Source organism: Cordyceps javanica, chromosome 2 (assembly GCF_051103115.1).
Source record: "Cordyceps javanica chromosome 2, complete sequence".
NCBI classification, from domain to species: domain Eukaryota; kingdom Fungi; phylum Ascomycota; class Sordariomycetes; order Hypocreales; family Cordycipitaceae; genus Cordyceps; species Cordyceps javanica.
In genome coordinates, this window is record NC_139296.1 from 2,256,364 (window position 1) to 2,281,890 (window position 25,527).

The window sequence follows — 25,527 nt, forward strand, 5'->3', positions numbered from 1 at the left end:
AGATGTGTAAAAATCCGCGAATATTTCCGATGCTTCCGCACGTATTTACAGCTTGAGGCGGCCAGCCTCGATTTTCTTCCAGTCTTTGTCGCCAAACGGCACGTACGTGTCGCCCTTGAGCCAGAACAAGTCGGCATCACCTTGGCGGGCGTCGTTGGAGGGCTTGACGCCGAGTTTGCGCAGGGCGTACTTTTGCTGCTTGTTGGTGCCGGTGGTGTCGGCGCCGAGGTCGGGGACGACGCGCAGGAAGAGCGGCACGGCGTACGAGGGCAGCGTGGAGCGCAGGTGGGCGGCGAGGCTGCGGAGGGTGTCGTCGGCGGGGCGCGGGGCGTCGAAGCAGACGGTGACGCAGCCGGCGCGGCCGTCGTGGTGCGGCAGCTCGACGCCGTAGACGTTGGCCTCGCGGACGGCGGGGTGCAGGCCCATGACCTGGCTGACCTCGGCGGTGGACACGTTCTCCGACTTCCAGCGGAAGGTGTCGCCGATGCGGTCCATGAAGAAGAGCAGGCCGTCGCCGTTTTGCTGGAGCACGTCGCCGGTGCGGAACCAGGCGTCGCCCTTGCGGAAGACGTCGCGCATGATCTTGGCGCGCGTGGCCTGCTGGTCGTTGAAGTAGCCCTGGAAGCGCGACTCGAGGTCGTCGGGCCCGTCGGGGAGGCGGAAGAGCATCTCGCCCGACGTGTGCGGGCCGGCCAGGCGGCACAGGCCCGTGACGGGGTCCCGCGCCGGCGCGTCGGCCGCCCAGTCCATCTCGGCGAGGGCCGTGTCGCGACCGACGAGGGTGCGCAGGAGCCAGCCCGCGCGGCCGATGGCGCCGACGCCGTAGTCGTTGCTCGACAGGTTCCAGGTGGCGAGGGTGCCCTCGGTGGCGCCGTAAAACTCGGCAATCGTGCCGACGCCGAAGCGGTCCTGGAAGCGCTTCCACACGTCCGGGCGGAGCCCGTTGCCAAAGGCGATGCGCACCGCGTGCGCCTTGTCGAGGTCGGCGCCCGTGACGGGGTCCGTCTGGGGCGGCGCGGCGAGGAGGTACCGCAGCGTCTCGCCGACGTACTGGATCACGGTGGCGTTGGAGGCGCGCACCTCGGGCCAGAACGTCTTGGTCGAGAACTTGCGGCCCAGCGCGAGGGTGCTTCCGCCAATGACGGTGGCGCAGAAGCCAAGCATGGACGCAGAGGCGTGGTATAGTGGCATGCACTTATCGAAACATTGTCAGCATTGCAGGTAAGCACGGGCGGTGTACCGGAGACGGGGAGAGGGGGGAGGGGGGTCTTACAGTATACATGACATCGTCGCCCCGGCCCAGAAAGTTGACGCTAAACTTGGAGCTGACAATGAGCTTGGCCCAGGAGACGATGGCAGGCTTGGGAAGGCCGGTGGTGCCTGACGTGTAAATGAGGATGCCCATGCTGCCGGCGGCCTTGTCGGAGCGGTCGCTGTCCGGCTGGCGCAGCGCCTCGGACGTGCGCGCCGCCCCCTGGCGCGCCTCGTCAAAGACGACGATCTGGATGCCGGCCGTCTCGCGGCGGACGAGGTCGTCGTCAAAGTGGCCGGCGACGGCGGGGTCGACGAGGCAGACCTTTGCGGTGGACGAGGCGACGCAGTGGGCGAGCGGCGCGCTGGTGAGGTTGAAGTTGATGAAGGCGGGCTTGGCGCCGATGCTCCAGAGCCCCCACCAGAGGAGGAGGAAGGTGTCCGAGTTCTGGAAGTCGAGGGCGACGACGTCGCCGGGCCGGACGCCGAGGCGGGCGCGCAGGTAGGCGCCGTGGCGCAGGACGCCGTCGTAGAGCTGGCGGTAGGTGTAGGCGGCCCCGTCAAAGAGGAGGAGCGTCTTGTCGGCGTGGCTGGCGCTGGCCGCGCGGGCCTCGAGGGCGTAGAAGAGGTTGAGGCGGTCGGCCCAGGCGCCGTACGTGATGCCCGCGACGCCCCGGAGGATGCCGCCCAGCATCAGCGCGTCGTACCAGAACGACGTCCGCGCGTTCAGGTAGGCGGCGGCGCCGACGGCCGCGGGGACGGCCAGGGCGAGGGGAATGGCTGGTGTGGCATGGAGGTGTTAGGACGAAGTGTTGGATGAGTTAATGGTGTGGAAATGTGGAAGAGAAGAAGGAGAACTAGAACATGAAGACGGCTTGTTGTGTGTAAGTACTTCGAGGGACGGTACGTACAGGACATGATGCCCGAATAGGAAGTTGAAGGAAGAAAAAAAATAAAGACACCTTTTCCCCCTTGTAAAGGTCCAAAGTGAGACAGGCAGGTGAGATGTGTGTGAGGCTTGAGCAGGGGCAGCTGATGATTCAGTTGACAATCCAATCAGCTCTCAGAGAACAAAGGACTTGAAAAGAGGAGCAATAAAATATACAACCTGCCCGGGAGAATAAAAGCAGATTGGTTGTCAATGAAAGTAGCGTGAGATTCGGAGATTGCTACTTGTCTGCCGGCCCTGCTCTTTGTTGGTTGTCCAACGAGTATTATATGAATTCACATAGACTTATAGACTGGCGCAGCGGCTGTCCCGGTGGAGCACTTTGAGCTCTCCGCAACTCCAAAAAGGAAATCGAGTAAATAAATAAAAAATCGCTTTTTGGCCTGATCTGGCGTAGAAGCCGAGGCAGATGCTTGCCGAAAGCTAATTATTCTTAGCGACCCCTCAGTTCCCCTCATTCACTACTAACCTAGGCGCCCAGCTCGCCCCCGCTGGCTGCAGGTAGCGGAGCATCAAGGGGGCCGATTATTCCATCATCATCTCATCGTTCTCTCCGAGAGAGACGAGACTTTGCCTTTGCCATGTTCCTTGTACAGGCTACGTGTTCGAATCCCTTTGCCCAATCTCCTTCTCCGCGCGGGACATGCTGTGTCTGCGGCTAGAATTATGTATATACATATACGAATGGGCTTCGTGAGCGCAGTGTAGCACAGACCGCCGCCTTGCTCTTACACGGGGAGTGTTTGGAATGAGACGTGTCGTAAAAAAAAAGTCGAATCCGCAAACTTTCCCCCCCTCTTTGATTCCCGTTAAACAGCTGCACTCTCCGCCGCCGTAGGTCGATCACCACCACCCCGGTCGTGTGGCAGGGTTCGGCACCCAGCCCACAGTCCGTCCGCAGTTCGCAGTCCGCTCCCGCTCCCTTTCCGCTATAGGCATTCCGCTATAGGCAGAGCCATACGACAGAGCCTCTGATAGATCAAAGCTTGGAAGGGTTGTCTTTAGTTTCAAGTGAGGAAAAAAAAAAAGCCAAACGTTAAGAGGGGCGTTCTCGGGTGGAAAGAAGAGGCCGTTGCACCGGCCGCGCACGTCGGCTGCTTCATATATTCTGTGGCACATAACCGACGGGTCGCTGCAGCTGCTCAAGTGCCCGGCCTGCGCTTGACCGAGATATGTAAGGTCACTTTGGCCACTCAAATGTGGCCTCTGTTTGTCCTGCTCATCATCACTGTCCCAAGTCATCGCTTGCAAGTTATCGCTATGGACTCTGCGGACTGTGTCAGTGTGAGACGTCATGATACTAGATGAAGCCACATGATGACAGCAAAATTTGCTTCAATAATCATCCCTTGCGGTGCACAACAGAGATGAAACCTGCCAACACTTAGCCTACAAAAATTTAAATTAGTCCATGTGGTGTAAACTACTAGTTGTCAACACGCAGATATCGATAAAATGCCACCTGGCAGGTGTCTCCCAAGTTTCAATCACATGGAAGCCGAGACAATATGGTTTCGCTCGTTGCTTACAATATTCGACGGAAGCATATGCTGTAGACTGCCATCCCCCGGCCAAGACATACATAATATCACGCTTCGTTACGGGCGCAAATTTAAAGTCTATGCATCGCTGCCCCGATTGTGGTGGGTATACTTTTGGGTATATCGCAAAGGAGGGTCGGGTTCAATGGGAACGAAAGGAGTATTCCAAAAGGTGTCGATATTGTGATAATACATGGCCTGCCTATGCCTCCAAGCTTTACATCTCAAAATTTTGAGCTGGGACCATCCCTGCAAGCTCGACCTGATTGGGGAACGTGACAAAAGCGGCAGCGAGCTACAACGTCTTGGATGCTCAAAGCCTTGGGAGGCAATCGCGAGGGCTCGTCCGAAGATACACTGTCTCGGACACATATACGAAGGATAATGGCGCCCAAAAAGCGGCAGATTAATCAAAATGACAAGTATCACCGACATGGAGGCTACGGGAAAAGACGGCCTGTCCTACTCCGTACATCTGCACGACATCAACGGCTGCGGCTGACGGATCAAGAGTGGACTGTGATACATCAAGGTAGCTATCGTGTCCCACGGAGAGAAGGAAAACCACAAGCCCTTGGATGGTGGGTATGATGCTTTGAGATAAGCAACCGTTGGGGGCGCATGAGAACCAATAAAGCAACAAGAGCGAACCCAACGCTGGCGATGAGGCGCTGCAGTGACCGGCTGTTTGCATACCAGGCTGTTTGCCTCTTATTAAAGCACATTTCCTAAAACGCAATGCATTGCAAAAGGCAACGTTCTAGTCAGCGTGAGTCCATACTAGCTGGGTCATAAACCAGGCGATCAGAGAATAGTTGCTTGAACCAGATATTGTTTTCTCGCACAACAATCTTGTTCATTCGCTTTTCGTGATGATATGTATGGGCTTTTTTCAATTATTCAAAACGACTTGATGACTGTCCAACCGCAGTTCTGCCATGGCCCATCTCCATCTATTCCACTGTGGCCTTGGTCGCTTTCATCTTTACTCTACGAGTAGTGTCGTTGTCAAATGAGACTTATCATCTGAATTAAAAAAGAAAAAAAGAAATGCACTGTCTAAGAGCCAATACGGCAAGTTATATAAGTACTGATGGTTCTCTATTCTTTGTCTTGCTACCGCGCCCCACCGCTGCCGCCGCCGCCGCCGTTGTGCCAGCCAAGTCGTCGCGAATTGTCAGCTCCCACTAAAATCGTCCGTCCATCACCAACAAGAACCCTTTCTTTCTTTCTTTCTACAAGCGCAGCTCCCATCGACGCGCCTCGGTGCCGTTTGCCTCTCCCTTCCTTTTCTATTCCCTCTTCTTTCTTTCTCTTCTCTTAGACTTCTTCTTCTTCTTTCATCAAGCGCGCACTCTCTCTTTTTTCTTTTTTTGCCATGGGCCTCATCGGTTTCTCCCTCATCGTCGCCTCCGTTGTCTACGTCCTCATTCGCCCGCCGTCATGGCTCCCGCCCACGCTCCTCGCTTGGCTGCAGCGCAGTTCGACCACGCCCGCGATCGCTGATGGGCCGCCCCGGCGCGACCACGCAAAGGACGATACGAAGCAGACGCCGTCGTCCCCCGTGCGCCCGGCTCCGACGACAGAAGAGGCCCGCGACGCGGACCGTGCCGCTATGCCGCCGCCGCCGCCGCCGCCGCCTCCGTCACTGGTGGTAACGACGACCCCAGTGCAGCCGCCTTCCATCGCCGTCGAGCCGGACGAGCCGGGCGAGTCGCCGACAACCCCAAAGGCCACCGCCATGCAGCTTCCGAGTAGCATGCCGCCCCCGCCGACCTTTTCTCTCTCGACCGAGTCCATGCCACCCCCGCCCCGACCAACCGTATCCTCGTCACCTTCAGCCTCGTCCATGATGCCACCGCCGCCTTTGCCGCCGCCGCCTCCTCCTTCTCATCGCCCGCCTACACTCGGCCAATTCCCCGCTGTCAACTCTGCGCAGCGCGCGCGGGGCCCGGTCCCGAACCGCGGGCCGCCGTCCATGGCTGGCGGCGGCGGCGGCGGTGGGCTCGCGCCCCCGCCCACGCACACGTCGATCCCGACAAAGCCCAGCAGGCAGGTCACGCTCGAGCCGGGCCACTCGCCGCTGGACTGGGCGCGGATATCGGGCGGTCCCGGCGCGGACCTGCGCGGCGTCCCCGCGTCGACGCCGTACCTGCGCGTCACCCCGTCCATGCTCCGGCGCCAGACCGGCCGCAGGGGCACGGACGCCTGGATGGCCCTCAACGGCAAGGTCTACAACGTCACCCCCTACGCCAAGTTCCACCCGGGCGGCGTCCCGGAGCTCATGCGCGGCGCGGCGCGCGACGGCACCCGCCTCTTTGGCGAGGTCCATCCCTGGGTCAACTACGAGAATATGCTGACGGCGTGCCTGGTCGGCATCATGGTCGACGAGCCCGAATCCACCACCACCACAGGTCCGCCGCAGAGCGAGATGGAAGCGATGGATTGACGGACGACTCTGGCGCTACTACTTTACATACAAAATTCGGCGTTTCGGGATAGACAACGAGCCTTTTGGTGTGTCGCTATGCATCGAACGGACATGGATATTTACTACAATAGAAGAGATACCCCCCGGTAATAGAACCATATTTCTTTTCATCATTACAGCAGCGTGTAGTCCTTCGCGGCTGATTATAGTACATATTGCTTCGCACCACAGACCTAACGTCTCCTGCCGAATTTAAACTTCAGTTCATCATCGCTGTCGTCGTCGCTGTCGGCCACCTGGATTGGCTGTGGCGGCGGTCGTTGTCGTTTTGATGACTGCCCAGACAGTGTGCTGGGTGCCGCTCGCTTACCCAAGCTCTGTGATGTTTGTGCTGACGACTGGCTGCGGCTGCCCCTGGAGCTGGCGGTAGCTTGAATACCAGTCCTCCGGCCATATGACCCCCGTGGTGGCTGGGAGTCTTCGTCCTCCTCTGGGTCTGCGGAGTCGCCGTCGTCGTCACGGGTCGCAGGCGTTTCGCCAACCTTTTGCGCGTTGCGGTTCACGCCACTCGATATCTGCGAAATGGGCTGCGGCGACTCACCTCGTGGCGCCGGCTGGAATCTGGCGCCCGAACTTGCCCGCGGCAGAGTTTCATCTTCAAGCCAGTAGTTATCTCCCACTCCAAACTTCTTGCTCTGCACCTCATCAACAGTAATGATGGTTCGCGCAGGCTGTCTACCGGCTGCCTCACCGCGGCGCCTAAACTTTTTAAAGTTCTTGACCCCGTTCCATTTCGGATCCCATCGGCCGTCAGCAATGTCCTGGTCTCTGCTGCGCGTGGTGTTGTCGGGTTTGCGAAGCTCAATCTCCTCGACAATATTCAGTCGACGAATCTCCGCTAGGTCGATGTCTGCAGGAAGCTGCGCGAGATCTTCTTGCTCAGCTCTTGCGCGAGCCTCTTGCTCCTGCCGATGCCTCGCAGCTTCGGCAAGGATGTTGATCTCTTTCTTCTCCTTCTTGATTGGCTTTGGCGGTTGCGTCGGGGGCGGTTCTGGAGCTTCAGATGCAAAGTCGCTACCCATAGCTATTCGTTGTCGTTTGAATCTGGCAGCGGCTGGTGCCATTCCTTCCATGAGGTCGTCTTCTACAGGTGCAGACCTCTTTTGAGTTGTGTGCGAGTGCTCTTCGTGAATGGGATCGGGCTCTTGAGACACAAACAAGCCACCTTCTTCGATAACCTCGTTTGCTGAAACTGCTTCTGGAACTGGCGGTTTTGCCTCATCCATATCAATGTCCGAGCCATCATCGAAGCCCATGAAGCGCCTCTTTACTGGTTTCCTCACCCGAGAACGTCTTGTGGTCGGCTCTGGTTCTACTGCGGCAGTGGAAGATTCTCCTGATGGGTGGGGAGCTTGTGACGCAATCATTGATGTACCTGATTGATCCTCTACCTCAAGTGGTCGGCGCAGCATGCTGGCATCTTTGATCAAGATAGCTTCGAGGAATTCATTTTGTTCGATAGGTCGATGGTCTAGCTGCAGAGAGACTGTCGTAATGAAACTCGTGTACCATTGTACGTGATCACCTTTTGTTGGCAGATATCGCACAACCACAACACCTTTACCTTCACTGCCATCATCAAAACTGCCAAGACCTTTTTCTCCGGCTACACTTTTGACGTATCGCACAAAGTCATCTGACAAAGTCTCGCCAGGTCTGACAGTTTCAGCCAAAGCTTTGCCTCCACCGTTCGTAATCGGAGCGAGCAGGTTGTTATACTGCGTCGAATCATAAAATATAAACGTGTATCCATCGAAAATGTTGATTCGGCCCGAGTCTGGCGTGTAGATTTCGTCAGGGTGCTCAAAGGGCTCTCCACCACGAGGTGGCAGGTGTTTCATAGGATCCGGCCACGATTCGTCAAAATTTTGCTCTAGCGCACATGTTTGCGACCCATTCCCGTCGTCTACTGGGTCAGCAGCCTTGGTAATTGCGTCGAGGAAAGACTCTGTGACAATAAACTGGCCATTGATCAACGCCTGGAGTCCCTTGGCAGTATTGCGCTTCTTGGCCACGACATGCGTGGTGAAGTCTATGTTATAATCAACTAGCAGTTTGATATCCAGCTGCTCGAATCGCGATTGAAGAGCGCTTATCGGTTTCGCTAGCAGTTCCTTGCTAGAGAAGGAAAACGTGAATGCGACAGGTCTCCAGGTCAAGCTGTCGGAATCATGTTAGCAGGGTCACGCCAGCGCAGCGTGGAATCAGTACCGGAACTTGTTGGGACATTTCCCCATTGTCATCTCGACATCCTGACCATTTTCCACGGCGTATTTTGTGCCTTTCAGCTTCTTGCCATTAACCACAGTGCCAATTTTCGTCGCCAGGTCTTCGATTGTGATTTTAGAGCGTCTAGATGGATGTAGCGCATCCCCATCGCCAACAGGGTCGATTGTTATCGTTAAATGTTTGCGAGATATCGTATTGTGTGAAATCGCAAGCTGGCCGGCTGTTTATGCATTACGGTTAGCCATTCGTCCACCAGATCAAACCATCACCACTCACCCTCAGCCACTGTGCGCCCAAACAGGTATGTCTTTCCTGGTCGTAGCCATAGCCGGCGGCCTGGTGATTGCGGTTAGCAACCAGAACTAGCATACTCTGTTTTGGTTTTGGTTTCGGTATTGTTATACACTCAAAAGCCTCTTCATTCTCCAGCAGCCACATTTCAAGGGCTCAATGATCGCGGGCGCAACACTTCAATGGGCTGCCATGACGTTGTGTCCTGGTGCGTGAACCTTTTTGCGGGGACGCGACGGCGCGTGCTGAGTTACTTCAGCGCACGACGCCAATTCACGTGTCTTGGTGCCTGGCAACTTAAACCTCCCACTACAAATAGGGCAACCATCCACCTCGCTGCTTTCTTATTACTGATAGTACGGAGTAGCTTGCTCCTCTTTGACCAGGCCTTGGCCATGGGGTTTAAGGGCTCAGCAGGTGTGGATTTGTGCAGGCGCTCACGATTAACCTACGCCCCCCTTGTTCTACTATCGTCTAGGATGAAGCTCATCCACTTGCCCCGTCGCACTTTGAATCGCAGCTGCAAATTTTTCTCAATTCTACTTGGTGGATGAGACATTGAGATGTGCGATTACAGACCCTCACTGTGACCTCAACATTAAAATGTTCAATTAATGGCCCCAGTAGTGGAACCTGACCAGGAGAGGGTCACGAGGGTGTGCATTGGGATGGAGTCTGGCCGCGGACGCGGTGGGGGAGGTCCATATCTAACTCGAGCGGTGTTGCATTCTTGCAATCAAGTAAAAAGAAGAAACAAGCGGCCCGTTCCCTAATAATGGACCCAAGAGGCTGGTATGGAGGCATGGACGGTTAATTGGCCCCTAGAGACTCTGGTTAGTACCAAAAGCAGACAGCCAAGATGGCTTTTGAACTTCCCCAGTTGCGAAGCTGGCTATTCTGAAAGGCAGTGTCTGACGTGGAGCTACTTTCAGTTGATTATGCTCAGGGAGTCATTGCGTGCTAGGCCTTTTGTGTTTCTCTCATGATGGGCTTCACGGGGTTGAGGTCCGCTGTATATAGTCTAAATGACAGGAAATAAAAGTATTACACTGAGATGATTGGATATTTAGCCAAGTTTAAGAGAAACAAGGAGATGCCAGTTTGAACAACCATAAATTACTTGCACATATCGAAAAAATAAGCCGCCCAACGCCATTCTAATTCAAATGCACGCTTTGTTGTCGTCTGTGGCCCTGGATTCCTAATTGAACGCACCAAAACCTCAAATTGCAAGAAGAAAGTTGCACTATGCGATAAGGGGCTTTCAGGCAAGTTCGACTGGCTCTTGCTGGACTTGACGCGGCTGAGCATGAGTCGGGTTGGGCGATGCCGCCTCCATCTCGCTAGGTTGATAGCTCGAACCCATCTGTCCTGGCGCGGGTGAAGGAGATCCCACCGCGCTCGGCTGGTACATTGAATCGTTTGTCGGTTGGTTTGGGTATTTGCCGGGTGCGGGAGCATGGTACTGCGGGCCGGGATTCGACTTTTTTCTGCGGTGCAGGAGGAAAGCACCGACTGCTAGGAGTGCAATGCCAGCAATGCTCCCAACGACGATGCCGGCGATTGCGCCTCCCGATAGACCTCCGTGGTCCGACGAGCTCTCGGGAGCTTGTGTGCCTTGGTTGTCGGTATCACTCGCGTTCTGACTTGGAGTGGGAATGCTTGTCGCAGTTGACCCGGGTGCAACCTAAGAGATGCGTCAGTATATTTCTGAACTGGTGAGAACCCGAGACCTCATGCTACATACCGAGAGAAACTTGATTCCCCAAGCCTCGATGCCTTCCTTGGTAGAAGGCGTGCGTGTTACTGGCGCTTCCGTGGCAGGCGTAACACCTAAATCTGTAATGACGCCGGTCCACACGATGCCGCCTGATGCCGCGGTGGCGTGGCAACCATATTCGTTATCTTTGCACATGAAGGAGAAGGCATCACCAGTGACACTGATGGAAATTAGTACACCAAGTCGATGCTCAGCATCAGGCGACATCAAATACTGACCTGGGACAACATGTTATCGTGCTGATTGCTGCCGACTTTCCGGATGTGGCAGAACCAGCCGTCGCACAGGCTCGAGTGTAGCCGGCCGGACAGGCGCTCCCGTCCGTGAGATACGGCACGTTGATTGTGAATGAAGGAGGAAAGCATTCACCCGATGGGGTATTTCCGGTGAAAACGGGCGTAGGCGTGCCGTACATGTTGCTGAAGAAGCTTTTACCGCCGTCGGCGTAGAGGACCCGATAATAGTTGGTACTCGCAAAGCACGATGTCGGTGCCGTCCATGATGATGGGAAGCTGTGCAGAGGGGGGAGCGTGGACTTGGTGGTTGTGGTAGATTTGGACGACATCGTTGCTGGTCTCGCGGGAAGCTATCAAGCTTCAACACCTCGCTTTTCGTTTCTGCCGCCTCGGTTTGAAGCTGTTGGAAGTTCGAAACTGATGTGGAAATGTTGTGACAGCTAGGATCAGGACAAAGCAGGAAAATGTTTGTCACATGTACTCCACGGAGACTTCTTATTAACTATGAGATGGACGTTTTAGCCCTGGCAGGGCTGGGTCAACTAATTATGTCTGTCGTGTCATGCGCGCTACCAACATGATCGTCTCCAGTTCAACCAACCAGACTAGGTAGCATCCTGGTTAGCCAGGGATGTTGAGCCTCCTCTACTCAGTGGTTGGATAAAGCTATCAGGAAGCAATTCCCGGGGAACCTGGAGCGAATCGCATCCCCAAACATTGTTCTCTACATAGTGATTCATACGACATGGCATGATCTGCTCTGTCTGAGCTGATATCCCTTGTGAGGTGTCATGACTTCTACTGGTATAAGTCACCCACCTACTGAGTAGTACTGGGAGAAACAATCTGTCGGACATAAGAGTGCCTTGTCGTCAGCACGGAGAGCGCCAATTCCACTTTTTATAGCCCCAAGCCTGCGAGGATGGGTTCTTCTCCAGAAAATTGCAGCGCAATGAAGAGCTCATTGGCGAGAGAGCCAACGCCAAAGTCTCACCATAACTGGGGCGCTGTACGTGCGAAGCACTTGGCTCTGCCTTGTAATTTCAAGGACTAATTTAGAAAAATTTACGCCACTTTTTGGGCGGACCTTGGCTTTCCGGTTGTGACGGTGGCAAAGGCAAGCATTTCCTATCTACAGCCTTGTAGACAGAGCTGAGTTGCGAGGCGAAGATTTCCGCGAAGTGGCAGCAGCTGTGCCTGTCTCTGCTTGATCGGGATAGCCAGCGTAGAATGCAAGCGCTTGATGATTGATGAATGCTAGGTTGTTTATTGATGCTGAATATTTTCTGTAATCGTTTAATTTGCTTTCTCTAGCGTACACTTTTAAAGTAGCGAGAACGCGCCGGCTAGATCACTAAAAGCACTTGGCCATTACTTTCCGAGCTTTTGGAATATTCTTCTGTATAATTGTCCTGCTATTCTTTTGAATACAATCATTCGTCTCATCACATTCTTTTCTCCTCTCTTCCCCTGCCCTAGTCCCGCCCCATTCCTGTTCCCAAGAACAGACGGATAGCAACTGCTTTTGGTCCACCTAGCAGAAACTAGCCCTTCTAGTCATTGCACTCATATATATCTGACCGCAATTGATTAATGTGGACGCCACAGCGGTAATAAGCTGCAGGTCACCTGCAGCAAAGTTAAGACGGATCAAATACTGTTTTATAGAATTGAATGTGTACCAGATGAATGCACCTGCATCGGATCCTATATGCACTGCCCTGGCTTAAACGGGCAGCCAGCAAAATATATACATTGTAGACATTCGACATCTTTGGCAGACCTCGCAGTCTTGTCAAAATCCGGGCATCATTAGGTATCAAAGTGATACAGGGTCTCATCCACAATCTCATACTCAATGTCGATGTGGCCGTTCTGGCAAGCCAGTGGGGACAACTGGCTGAGGGCAGAGTAGGAAAAGTCAAGGCCAGCAGCGCCGTTGGCGTTCCACTGCGAGTCGGTGCCGTGGGCGCAGCGCTCGCAGCCGTCGCCGATGAAGAAAGGGATGCTAGACTTGACGCCGTTGACAGTGACGACGACTCGCTTGCCGCAGTATTTGGCACGACCCTCGGCGGTCTTGAGGGGCAGATTGCTCATGGCGACGAGGTTGTTGGAGTTTACATCGTTGAGAGACTTGGCAGTGTACCAATTGCACATTACCGAACCGAGGTTTTGATTGTTGAAGTCAGTACCACAGGCCTGGCGCTGCTCGATGTCGTAGTAGTAGGTGCCAAAGCCCTTGCCTTTGAAGATGGTAGACTGGGCTGAGGCGCCGGCTGCGAGAGCCAAAGTTCCAAGAATACCGATGGCGAGCTGCATTGTGGTACAGTGTAAGTAAGAAGAAGAATGATGATTCTGTATTCTGATTGTCGAGGCCAGTCAAGAGACTGTGAGTGTGATGGCTATTCCAACCCAAAGAACGAGGAAAGCACCGGCCTTTTATATCTGACGGTTTGCCAACCACGGGACGTAGAGCAAGACAGAAGGAGTCGGTATTCCTGCACTTCGAAATACTACCGTTTGGCCTGGTCCTCGCTGATCCGGAAATATCCGGCCATGCAATGTGTTGACGTCCATGTTGTGCAATACACGTTGGCCGCATGACTGCCAGGCGAGGTGCATTCACTCAAGCAAGGTGCCATCAAAGGATTGCTCCTCATTTTAACAAAGCTGGATTCGGAATCTAGTCAGGAACAGGGAGCGAGGTTCTCCGTTCTTGACTTGATTGGGCATAACCCGCAACTCAATTTGTCCTGCAGGATCAGCACCAATGCCTATTTGGGTAGGTCGGAAATGGCTATTGAATCTTAATTGGAGAAGCACACAAGATTTCCCCGGTCAGCAGCAACGTTACGGCATGATCAATCATTGCAGACTTACCAGCTTGTAGGAACTACATCAGTAGCGCCAGAAATGTTCTTTCTCATTGTGTGTTGTAGCATTTCATGTTGTTTCACTATGGACCAGGTGTGGCAGACATTGCAGATGGTCGGCGACGGGAAAGTTGAAGGAACTCACTGGCGTGATGCCAATCCAGCAGTAAGTCCCGAGAGCCATAAACGCAAAGAAATTTGAAGTTGGAAATGCACTAGCTAGGTCGATCCGATCTGATAGAGCAGTTCTTGCCCGGGTCGACAATGGATTGATGACCGTGAGTTGCAGCTCACCTGGCAAGTCACACAACGTTACAGACTGGCAGCCGCCCAGCAGTGACTACAATCGATATGAACCTCTTTTCACGAAAGACGAATAGCGAGAGCAACAGATACTATGCCCAGCTTTTTGTTGAAAACTCGCAAAGATCAGGCAGTTGGGCTCAAGCAAATCTGCTCTGGTTCATCATTGCCCATTGTTATGCGCGACTTTTGAGCATGGAAAAATATCTTCTTGACCTTGAACGACATTTATTTATAGTACTTGACCGGCGAAAAAAAAAAGTTTTTAGCGTCGGGTGAATAATCGTGACTTTCTTGGCCATCCGAATAGTGTCTTTCCGAAATCTACCAGACGAGGTGTAAAATTTCTCCGAACAAGGCCACACGACGCCGCAAAGCATGTCCAAGGAGAGGCAAGGTTTCTGGCCGGTGAGTCAAAACGTGATCACGTTTACATGGATTAAATTAATGAGGAAAGAAAAGGCTTTGGCAGAATCTGCTGACCATCTAGAACAGTACTGCCGCTAACGAGGACAGTTCACAATACGCATCATAGCTTACAACCGGCGGTGTATCTAAGTTTATTAGTGTTTTCTCTTCAAAATTGAATACTCTTAAAAAGTGGGACGTTTCAAATTTCTCATCTCTATTATTTCTCTACTTCCTTTGTGTTTCTTCGCAGCCCGTCTGCGCCTTCTCTATCGTCAATATCATCGTGCTCCTATCAGGTTTGAAGGAACCAGAGCAAAAAAGGCTTTTTGGTTCCAACCACGAAAGGTTACAACAGTTTGCTACTATCAGGCACCTGCAACTTCTATTTTGATTGACCCAAATTGCTTATCTCCCATTCGTTTGCTCCAGTTCTCTCGGCGACTTCAACACACCTATTGTCCTCGCATCTGTCGTTACCTATCAAATAGGCATGGATCTTCTAAGTGCTTGCGAAAGCCTGGCTGCCAATGTCATGGAGTACAAAGCTACCGATGCATCTGATCTTCACATACCCGAGTCCGATATCGAGCGCTGGCGATTCCTGTTTGAAATGACCCGCGCTGAAGCTATCGAAGAAATCACCAACTGGCGCTTGGATTTCGGGCGTGAGTCACTGTCGCAAGATGCTTGGGAAGCACTCAAAGGATCGAAATCCGCAGCCGGGTTCAACAAGGAATCCTACGAATACAACCTAGCTCGTGGGCGAAAGCTCAAGCAAGACACTGTGACCAGTTCAGGCGACACTGGCATGTACCTGCTTCGAATTCAGGAACCATTTCCGAGCGTGCAGACCATTCAACATCTGCTCAACACGAACAAGGTTGAAATAGTCACTGGACTGGACGACGAAGGCAGATCTGTGCAGTTTTGCTACATGACTGCGCAGATGAAGAGCCTTCTCGAACACAATCTTGCTACGTCCGGCAACAACCACTTGCGCCCATCCTTTCTCCGGGTCTCAATCGCCCGCAAGAATTTATCTGATAGCTCCAGATACCCGACACTCGGAATTGACTCAACTTTCCCCCAATACCGAGCGCAGGCGATGACCGAAAGCTTTCGACCAGCACAGAATGAGTATCCTGTGCGATATTTTTTCTACGGTACGCTGGCGGACCGAGCCGTTCTCGCCCGTATTCTTGGAATTGAGAACGCGGGTATAATCTCCTACGAGCATGCAACTGTCCGCAGAGGCGCTCTTACGTCCTGGGCGAACAGATACAAGGGCCTGGTAGACGGTGATGAAGACGATGAAGTGGAAGGCAAGGTTTACTGGGTCAAATGTCGAGAAGACGAAGAGGCACTGCGGATTTACGAGACAGCCAAGTATGAGGTTGTGAGGTGCATTGTTCACCTTCAAAGTGAGGCTAAGACATGCATGGGCCTTACTTTCCGGCTGCTTCAAGATATCAAACCGCAGAACTAGAGAGTGAATGAATATATCATGAGCATTCTGCAAACAATACCGGCCTATAAGCAGGCTAATAAGGGGACTAGAACGACACAACAGATTGCAAAGGTAATTGAGGTCATAAATCAACAAGCTTCAGGCTTGACGTGTGCATTGAGAAATTAGCTGAGCCTGGGTATATAGATCAGGAAACCTCTAGGGTATGGCACCCAGCGGTTAAGCTCATAACCTGCCTCGCCCAAGGTAATATTAAAGTAGTAAACCTTACAAAATGACGTTGCAATACACCGTTTGCAAACAGTTTAGGTATCATTGGTATCATGCGCCCCCCCTGAGCAATCGCAAAAACCAGACTGCAAACAAAGACAAATATACTGGGTGCCGCCTACGCTTGGGCTTAGGTTCCCCAGGGCGTATAGGCGCGCGCGCACCCGCGTATGGTATATCCATTATTAGCCCGTCTAGGCTTGGTGCTCGGCACTCTTCTGCTTGCGCATCTCATGGGCGTGCTCGGACCAGGGGAAATGGATGACGGGAACCTGGAAAAAGGAGTTGCTATAAACCCGATTAGCGTCTAGTTCGTCTTGGGAGATGGGAAACAGTGCATGACTTACGAGCTGTCCTGGATACCAGCGAGAGCATTGTACCAGGCGAGGAAGGCAGCGAGGAAACCGAACAGACCACCGGTCTTCTGAAGGGCAAGGGCAGCGGTGGCGTTGCCCAGGTTGCTGGCCATCTGCTCGCAGGCGAGGAACAGGAAAGCCAGATCAAGGGTGAAGAACAGCAGGAAGAGCGCCAGAGTGGAACGGAGGGTGCAAAGGACCAGAAGGGTGGTGAAGATGAACCAGCCAAAGAGGTAAAAGCCCAACACGTTGGCGACCTGAGGCTTGCTGTACTCGTCTAGGACATGGAAACCGGGGGTTAGGATAATGGCGTAGGAGAGCCAGAAGCCACCGTACGATGACAGGGCCGTGGCACCGAATGTGTTGCCAGTAGCCATTTCCCTGCAAATCGTTGTTAGTCTGGTGAATCAAGCGCCAATTGCTTCTTGCGCAAGCTGATGAAGAAGCTCCGGCGAAGAAGTGCTCTCTGTCGCAAAACGTACCACATGCCAGCGAGAAGCTGGACAAGACCACCGTAGCCAAAGGCCAGGGAGAGGACAATGTTGGGAGCCGCGGTATCGCGAGTGTGCATGTTGAGGGCAGAGAGGACAAAGGTTGTCAGGGCGAAAGCAGAGAGACCCAGAGGAGCAGGGTTGGCCAGCTTGCGGTGCTCGTACGGCTGCCAGTTTCCGACCTGCAGAGCACCGCCAAAGGCCTGGGTATCCTGACCCTCGATCATGGCCCGGTAGGTGGGGTGCTGGAAGCGCGAATGCTGGGTGGCGCCATTGGGGGCGATGTCCTTTTCAGCAGCGCTGGTGACGGCGGCGTCGGGAGCAGACATGATGTGTATATGTGTTGTCAGGAGGACGGAGTTGGGGGAGTTGGGGGAGCTTGGAGTTGCAAGTACTCTGGTAACAAAGGCGAGCAAGAAAGGATGGCAGATCGAGCCTTCTAAGGGTACCCTTGGAAACACCAACACAGTAAATGGAGTCTGAACGAGAAGGAAACGAGAGGCGCGAGTCGAAGAGGGTGGGGGAGTGCCTTGCTTCTTATAAGCTGCCCTTTTCTCTTATGAGGGGGAAAACCCCAGACGCTAGCTGTCTATCTGAATTGTCCCTTGGCCCATGGACCCCAACGGCAGAGAACCGGAAGGAGGAGCACGTCGACATGCAGCAGTAGTTACTAAGAACGTTCACGGCAACAGGAGCCCTTGTCACAATATGGGGCCGACACAAGCTATGTGGAATGGCGCTGGAGCTAAAAGGGGGGGTGTGTGGTGGTGATGCGGAAGCCGGGGTGGTGGGGGGTGTCCTACTTATGTTGAGTCCACAGTTGTCAGTGATACAATAACAAAATACAGAGAGAGCTTATGGGCCAGGGAGGCAGCTACCTTCGTTCTGGAGTTTTTGTTCAAGTAAAATTGGCTGCGGAGGCTTGACTCTGTGCCAAGGGCCAAGGTTATAAGTAGGGGAGGAGTTGGCCTCGTACGGAGTACTGAACTGTGTTACAGACTGCGAACACCATGGCTGATTGCAAACAAATGTACCGAGTAATCTGTACGGACGTCTAGATGAACCGGTGTCGCCAGTCTTTCTCCCAACCGGTACGCCGTCACTGGCTTGTGACGTTGTGACGCCAACGACCTACTCAGTAGACAACTCTGTGGCGATCGTTTTCCCAGCTTGGTTCGGCAGCAGGATGACAACAGGGCTCCTCGTTCCGTCTTTTTTCTGAAGATAAAAATGCAGCCGCCCAGTGCTCCATACTGAGTAGGCGGAACCCCAACTAAGATTTTGACAAGTCGAAAAAAAATTTCGTCCGGGGGTGGCAATGGGCTCGCTCCCCCGGGCCGGCTGCCAGGGTCCCTCTCAATAAAGACCCAACGATCGTCGGTTTCTGGAGCAGAAGTGCGGCGTTACTACCTGTATCCGTACAGAGGGCTGTACTAGTAATTGAGCAACCCCAGTCCCTCCCGTGGACGTGGACGGCGAGCGAATTGCGTTGTCCAGACTTGCCAGAGTGGACGATCCCAGTGTCTCAACAGAGTGCGACGCTCTTGTGGACGATTGTGGACGATTGTGGACGACGCCACGCAGCAAAGTGTCCTCAGCCGTGCGGAAGCCCAATCTTGTTGCCGAGACGCGAGCCGGGGAAACGGAATGGTTTTGAATGGTTTTCATACTGGGTAGACTGACGACAGGCGAACCAGTCGCCCACTCAACCCAACAAGTAACCATTTCACGTTCTCAAGGTTACGACTCCCGACTGACTGACTCTTGTATTGCCTTGAGCGGCACACCACCACCACAGGCAGTCTGGCGCCGTCTTGTATGGGCCAGGCGTGACGACCAGGTTCACGACGCAAGTACCGAGCTTGGCAAACAAATATATTGCCCAGGCCCTGCAGCGACTGAGTCGAGACTCGAGAGAGACAGAAAGCCAAATCCTCAGGATCCGAACGAACGGGCCATTGCCCGTCATCAACTGCGTTTTCGTCCCCTGTCGACTCGGCATGGCGTCTGGATGTATGGAGGGTTGGGGGTGTTTTGGCTTGCGCCAAAATAGCTAGGGGCGTCATGGGAATGACTTTTTTTTTTTCCAACGACGCCACCGCCCGCCGCCATCCCGCGGACGGGGGACAGCAGAGAAAAGCTGCGTATCACCGCAAAAATGTCTTGGCCCGGCGCTTTCTCACGATCGCGGCTTGCCAAGCAAGCTCACATAGTTCAGCCTCTCTCGCAAGGCTCAGCCGACGACATTTTTTTCTCGGCTCAGGCACACCCCCGAGAAACATCAAACAAGCAAGCAAAAGCTGGCCCTATGGCTGCGGACTCGACTGACTCAAAAAAAAAAAATCAAAAATCGCCCGCTAACCAGGATTATAATTTCTAGGAATAATGACTTTGGGACCATTCAAAACCTCGCCCGGTGGCTTCCGCGGAACTTCGTGTTCGATTGCGCGATTACGGCGTGGCGTTGACGGGCGGTCCCCCTATGTACCACTTCTCTCCATGCTATCGTATACTGTACTCAGGAAAAAGTGTTGCGGCAGTTTTGGCGTTCGAACGGTTGCCAAGCGAAACGGTTGTTGTGACCTGGGGTTTCCCCAGCAAGTCTGGGGAACAAAGGGAGGGCAAAGAAGAAACCTCAACGGAAACAAGAAATGCGATCGCCTCGGTGACTCGGCTCCCTTGACATTGTCTGACTGATGGAACATGGGCGAGGACCCTCAAATTGTAAAATGCGTGTCTCTCATTTTGCATCACCACGTTGTCACTATACACGCATACTGAGTACGCACAAAAGACCGCGGGGCCTCTGCAACATTGTAATTTTGTGACCGACGACAGAGGCAAGACAGCCTAGCCTTGTCCGCGACAGGCAGTAGCCTTCTTTCTTTGCAGGGCTGTCACCTTTTTGTGCTTTGGGCCTCGGAAGGTTAACACGGTCGTACGGATGATTCAATTCCCCCAACACGGGTTTGCGATCCTGTCCTGTCGCAAGCTCAAGCCCCCGAGCCTCCGACCGCCACATCGTCTCTCTCTCTCTCTCTTACCAGTAAAGACTCTGCGGGGAAATGCACTTGGCGAGATGGCTAGCCTGCATCCGTCATCATGCACTCGCAAGATCGTCCAGCCCGAATATCTGTGCCGTGGGGCATTGCTACTCTGGCGTCACACTCTTGGCTGCTTGGCTGCCAACCACTGCGCTCTAAAAGGGGAGCTAATAAACTAGAATTCTTCTCTCTTGCACGGATTTGTAGCCGCCATGGTGCTCCGTGGGCTTTGTCAAACTAGTTGGTTTCCTTACCCCTCTGGCACTACTTACATCACACGCGATCTATTAGTAGGAAAATATCAAATCATTGTGCAGGGGGGAAACGTGGCCACCTTGAGCGGGCGCAGTTCAGAGCCCGGGACTGAAACCATTGGAAAAGCTCTGGCCATGAGAGCTGCGTTTCTGTACCTATAACCAGTTCATTGGAGCAAGGGGTTTGGCCGACTTTGTGCGTTGCCGAGCTGCACGAGATAACAGCCGGAGGGGGCGGCCAGGGCCTGGCTCATGCAGTGCACCAGCCAGTCAATCCAGGGTGGCTGGTTTGATCAGAGTCAGTGTCCTACTGGTACATACATACTGGTCTTAGGCGGGAAGAAAACAACAGAATGTATCCATGAGTGGAGTGTCTTTCCCTCGAGCGGAAAGGACGCGAGAGGCCAGGCCACAAAGTCCTCCAGTGTAAGAAAAGCACCGAGTAAGGTTTCAGCCCTCGGCATGGGACTATCCATCTCCACCAGGTTTCTTGTGCTCCATCCTGGCCGGGCGAGCGGCGGAGCTGGCTACTGATATACCCAGTCACTGAGATGCGAAAGAAGTAAGTAGGTCCCTCCTTTTGGTCGGGCTGGCTGGCGACACTGACTGGACAATTATCCCACGGGACCGGGGCAGGGGCGTACCAGTAGGATTCCGTCCATCTGCTCCTTACTGGTATACTCGGTAGCGCATGGATTGTCCCAGCAGAGCGGCTGATGGCTAGCTGAGGTTTGGCCACCGTTAGAGTAGCTTTCTGCAGGAAGGCAGCAGATACTTAGATCTGCGGACGGCGGCGGTCTGGTGCAGACCTGGCTGCATCACTAACCTGTCACCATAGAAGCCAGGTTTCCACGGCGCCAATAAAAGCAACATGAATCTTCCGTCACTGCCGCCTCCGCCTCCGCCCCCCTTCTTTGACTGGCGACCACCTCCTTTCCCTGCCTGCCTGGCATCTGGGCAAACCTGGGTGCGCCCTCACACGTGGCTGAGGCAGAGGGTCACCGGCAGATCTGAAATCCATTGTGCGTACGGAGTCCCCCCCCGGTATCGCCATGGGGAATGCGCACATCAGTGGTTCCATTTCGAAGACGCAGTGGGCAACGAATGAGCCGCTGGGAGATTATCAGAATCTTGGCACTTTCGCTACTTGTCCCAGAGCTGGGGGAGCTGTCAGGCTGGTCTGTTGCGGAGTATAGATTAGCTCGAGTTAATTCCGCAGCTCCCAGCTCCCAGCGTGGGGAAGGGGCGCTTTTATTCCGACTCACCCTGTATTCCGTTTTATTAGTGCTCAGTAGTAAGTAACTCCGTACGCAGGAAGCGACTTACTTGGCTTCCAGCCAGGGTATCTGGCACATCAGCCAATGTTGCTTCTGTGCTGAATGTCTTGTCTTTGCCACTTTGACAGCCAAGGATTGATTCAAATCCAATACTTTACAAGCATGGTTGCGATTCTGGCAACCCCTCGGTGCAAAGACGCCATTGTTCTCGCTGGAGATGACCATGTCGGGACGTGCTTCATGTAGTAGTAGGCTGGAGGGTTGTACTTTGGACCGAGTCTGCACTAGAAACGAACCAACCCTACCCATGATGCCATCTTGCCGGGACTAATACGTGGACACCAGATGCTTGCCGTCATTGCTGGAAGAACGGACGCACGCCGATTAAGCCGCGATATCCTGGAGCAGCCTCGCGGCATGAGCCCATTCCATCCATGGCCCAGGTGACCTCTTTCTCCCACACTAATACCCTCCCTTGTTTACACAGCCCAAGTAGTTTTAAAATTACAGGTGCCGTCTTTTTTGCAATGACCAGTTGACTCTTAGGCCACGGCCCAGCGGCGCCAAGTGTCGACGCGACACACGACAGAATGCCATCATATCCCTCTTGGTCGGGCAAGATGGAAGGGAAGGGGGGGGGCGTGTCTGTAGAATCAGCCAACGAGTTGGTGGACTGTGAGGCATTGGTGTGTCGCGGCCGTCGTGTCTCTCTGCCTCGTCGGATTAGTTTGGCCTGGGATGGTGCTAGCATCACACGCCTACCAGTACTTCACTTTCCATTCATCCGAACACTTGTCTGTGCACCACAACGCCACTGAAGCCCCCCGCCAGGCCACCACATAGACGACGTGCCACACGCCCATCAACTTTGAGGAAAACTTTAACAGTCGCGCTGGGTAGAATCTGGCTAGTCCTTGTGCGTTGCCGCATAGACCGACCCTGCCGGAGCTACCAAAGTTGGCGGCCCCTGGGCAGTTGTCTGTCTCAAAGATACAAAGCCGCGGAAATGAATGGTGCCTGACTTCCCTATCCTCTCTACCACCGCAGAGTCATATATACATCAAGCTTCCATCTCATATTTGGGATAGAATTGTTCCGAAATTCGAGCAATCGCGTCCATGAGGCTCTGGATTTCTGCCTTGAATGTCCATATTCAGACAGATCTAGGCAGATCTTTGGCAACACACCCACGGTGTACACCATGTTTCATCATGGTACACACAAAGCCTGTACGGATATGTCTCAATGATTGCAGCACATCTATCCGTATTGGAGTCTGATTTCATTTTGTATTGTGTCAACCTCCGAGGCATACTTTCTCCCTTTGCCTTCGGTTACCTATCATCTATCAGTGCTGAGTATGCACCTCAGTTGAAATTGAAAGTAAACAAAAGTACTTCATTAATCTAAGTATTCGATTCTTGGTAGTATGAGTATACAATCTCTTCCGTTACCTGTGAGTTTTCGAGTATATGTAGGCCTCTGGTGGAGAGGGGGCTGGTTCAAGTTAGAAAAAGTCTGGTGAACATGCTATAATAAGATTCTGCCGATGGTTCCTCTGTAACATTATCTATCCGCTGTAACAATTAAATCTGAAATCGTGTCGAGGGCGAATGGTCGCCTCTGCCACCTTGCTGTTGGCAATGTTGCACACTACACCACTCCCCCACGACCGATGCAGTTGAGAGGCATTGCAACCTGGACCTGGGCTAGTTCAGAGCCAGTATTTCAGCCAAAGTTCTCTATTTTGGACTGGCCTGTTTTCGATCTCGATAAGTATAAATCGATACTGCCCAATCACCACCACAATAGTCTGAGGCATCCCCTTGGCAGGGCCTGGAGCAGGCCGTCGCTGGAAGTAGCTGGACGCTTTCTGCCATTGAGTGCACACCAGCACTCTTTTCCATCTTCAGTACCTGCAATAGTGAACCCATTCAGTTTGCAATGATTCATGCAGTTCTTGTTGGAGATTTCACCGCCAGAAATGTCCCTCGGTGCGCCTCCCCGAATAATTCTCTGTGGCGTGTCACGGAAGCAGCCCAAGTATCTCCATCTTGAGTGAATCGAATGGTATGAAACACTTTCCGGTAATTGATGTTTTGTGTTACAGGAATCAGGATTCTGGTTGAGCTCCTCATTCGGCTTCGAGTACTTGGGCATCGCGTCGATAGTTGGCGGGGGCTCAGTCGACTGACTTGACTGCCCTGTAGCACATTCCGTCGTATGCGACAGATCATTGGCAGAATTTCGTTCTCCGCAGCCATACATTGGCGGGACGTCTTCTAATCTTTCTGTAGTGTCAGCGTTCCCTAACCCTGGGTATTGTGGTGGTGCTACGCCGGGGCATGAGCAAACTAGGGACGCTGCATTCTGGGGGACAGCAGTTGACTCAGGGTATCCTTGTATAGAAGTTGACACTGATGTCTGTGAGCAACAGAAATGAAATGTTTGGGGTGAATCTTACTCGATGGACTTGAATAAGTGAGGGGTGTAGTTGAGGTACAGCTTGCCTTGGGTTGAACATCGGGCAGATTTGATTGCTTAGGCGCATCAAGCTCAGGTGTATTTGCAATGGCGTCTAATGGGCCTTTTGCAGATTCTCCAGGTATACCAGAAGGCGAAATCGAGGTGAAAATATACCCAGCTGTCGGTGGCATGGTTATGGCGCTCCAGCCTCCTGGTCTGTTTGTTCTTTCTGTTATATAGCTTCGCGGCGGCTGTGATGTCACTGGTGGTAATTCTGAGCCGGTACAAGCACATGGAATGATAAGTTCGTAGGTCGTTCCCAAAACTTGTTTTGAAACGGTACAAATTGGAAGCGCGAGATGATACGCAGCGGCGCACATTGATCCAGCAACCTGATTCAAGACTCCGTAGAGTTCCATGCTGGTTATGTATGTCTCGGAGTTGATTACTTCGGCCACAAAAACTCCGCCATGCCAAATGATATTTGACATAATACCATCAATGTTCCTGACGTCGGCAATGCGGGACTGTTGAAGCTGCTTTCCTATTGCGGCGGCAACAGCTGGTAGGACCAGCGGTAGAACATCTGTGACAGAGATAGAAACAGAATCCGCGATGCTGGATATTATGGACGTGAAACGCATTTGATCGACTCCAAGTGCGCCTAGTATTGTATCAATCAGTCTTGCAGCGGCTTCGGAGTCAATGATGCAGACTTGATCTACAATGTCGGAGAGCATACTGAGCATAGACGGCTGTCCTACCCATATGATAGAGTCTTCAACATATAGCTTGTTCTCCCGCGCCTGGATGTCCGGCTTACTGATATTGAATTCATTGTGTAATACGCCATCGATAGCTATGGCCTTTTCAAATGCCGCGGACAAGGCTGCCAATGGGTCGACAGCGGGCACTGTGGTTGGAAAAGCCACACTCTTTGTCTGCACAATGTAGAAATTTGACATTACTCCGTCAAGGTCACCGAGTAAACCAATCCGATATCCGAGTGCACTAACGCTTGACGTAGTTGCTGCAATCATCGGCTGGTCTTGGTCCACTAACGGCACGGGATTCGATTTCTATGGCTATTAGTGACCGCAATGCCATGATTTACTGTCACGTCCGTACCTCTCTCGCGCCTAAAGACGCATCTTCGTTCTCTATTCCACGTTTTGTCAGGGGTGCCTCCTGAATTCTAGTCCATATGGTTACGAGCAGTGTGGTGCTCAGCACGCCAATCACCAGGATGGCCAAGCTACCAAACACCATGCCGCGGCGACGAAGTGCGCGTGAAGAAACTCGTGCAGGCCACCTCTGCCCTCTCTCGTAATGAAGTGGAAGCGTCATGGTGAGATTTGTGCGTCTATTGTATAAGATACGATCCAAGAGGAGCTCCAAAATCGATCCCAAAAAGTGCAATGTGCTTCAAGTGAGGTGGAAGTTGAGTACGATTGGAAGTGTCAGATTGGAGGCTATATGTGTTACTAAAGTGTGCAACACATCTTTCGCTCCTGCCCTCTACTATGGTTGCATGACTTGGCCCGTC

The 25,527-nt window shown here is 53.2% G+C and overlaps 7 protein-coding genes across 7 annotated transcripts; 2 read left to right on the top strand and 5 right to left on the bottom strand.

The window, feature by feature from the left end:
• Positions 1 to 45: 45 nt before the first annotated feature.
• V2A60_003178 (uncharacterized protein) lies at positions 46 to 2,169 on the bottom strand (the record flags this gene model as incomplete). The annotated part of the gene is made up of 3 exons (XM_083254518.1): positions 46 to 1,194; positions 1,274 to 2,031; positions 2,163 to 2,169. The coding sequence occupies 3 exons, from the start codon at positions 2,167 to 2,169 to the stop codon at positions 46 to 48; spliced, it is 1,914 nt and encodes a 637-aa protein (XP_083110644.1).
• Positions 2,170 to 5,119: 2,950 nt separating this feature from the next.
• Positions 5,120 to 6,190, top strand: V2A60_003179 (cytochrome b5-like heme/steroid binding domain-containing protein; the record flags this gene model as incomplete). Its single annotated transcript, XM_083254519.1, has 1 exon — positions 5,120 to 6,190. The coding sequence occupies one exon, from the start codon at positions 5,120 to 5,122 to the stop codon at positions 6,188 to 6,190; it is 1,071 nt and encodes a 356-aa protein (XP_083110645.1).
• Positions 6,191 to 6,405: 215 nt separating this feature from the next.
• Positions 6,406 to 8,899, bottom strand: V2A60_003180 (uncharacterized protein; the record flags this gene model as incomplete). The annotated part of the gene is made up of 4 exons (XM_083254520.1): positions 6,406 to 8,392; positions 8,444 to 8,681; positions 8,738 to 8,797; positions 8,866 to 8,899. The coding sequence occupies 4 exons, from the start codon at positions 8,897 to 8,899 to the stop codon at positions 6,406 to 6,408; spliced, it is 2,319 nt and encodes a 772-aa protein (XP_083110646.1).
• A 1,117-nt stretch (positions 8,900 to 10,016) lies between these two features.
• V2A60_003181 (EGFR-like transmembrane domain-containing protein) lies at positions 10,017 to 11,097 on the bottom strand (the record flags this gene model as incomplete). The annotated part of the gene is made up of 3 exons (XM_083254521.1): positions 10,017 to 10,439; positions 10,500 to 10,692; positions 10,751 to 11,097. The coding sequence occupies 3 exons, from the start codon at positions 11,095 to 11,097 to the stop codon at positions 10,017 to 10,019; spliced, it is 963 nt and encodes a 320-aa protein (XP_083110647.1).
• Positions 11,098 to 12,580: 1,483 nt separating this feature from the next.
• Positions 12,581 to 13,087, bottom strand: V2A60_003182 (uncharacterized protein; the record flags this gene model as incomplete). Its single annotated transcript, XM_083254522.1, has 1 exon — positions 12,581 to 13,087. The coding sequence occupies one exon, from the start codon at positions 13,085 to 13,087 to the stop codon at positions 12,581 to 12,583; it is 507 nt and encodes a 168-aa protein (XP_083110648.1).
• Positions 13,088 to 14,845: 1,758 nt separating this feature from the next.
• Positions 14,846 to 15,841, top strand: V2A60_003183 (gamma-glutamylcyclotransferase family protein; the record flags this gene model as incomplete). The annotated part of the gene is made up of 1 exon (XM_083254523.1): positions 14,846 to 15,841. The coding sequence occupies one exon, from the start codon at positions 14,846 to 14,848 to the stop codon at positions 15,839 to 15,841; it is 996 nt and encodes a 331-aa protein (XP_083110649.1).
• A 446-nt stretch (positions 15,842 to 16,287) lies between these two features.
• Positions 16,288 to 17,269, bottom strand: V2A60_003184 (GPR1/FUN34/yaaH family-domain-containing protein; the record flags this gene model as incomplete). Its single annotated transcript, XM_083254524.1, has 3 exons — positions 16,288 to 16,381; positions 16,441 to 16,830; positions 16,932 to 17,269. The coding sequence occupies 3 exons, from the start codon at positions 17,267 to 17,269 to the stop codon at positions 16,288 to 16,290; spliced, it is 822 nt and encodes a 273-aa protein (XP_083110650.1).
• Positions 17,270 to 25,527: the final 8,258 nt, after the last annotated feature.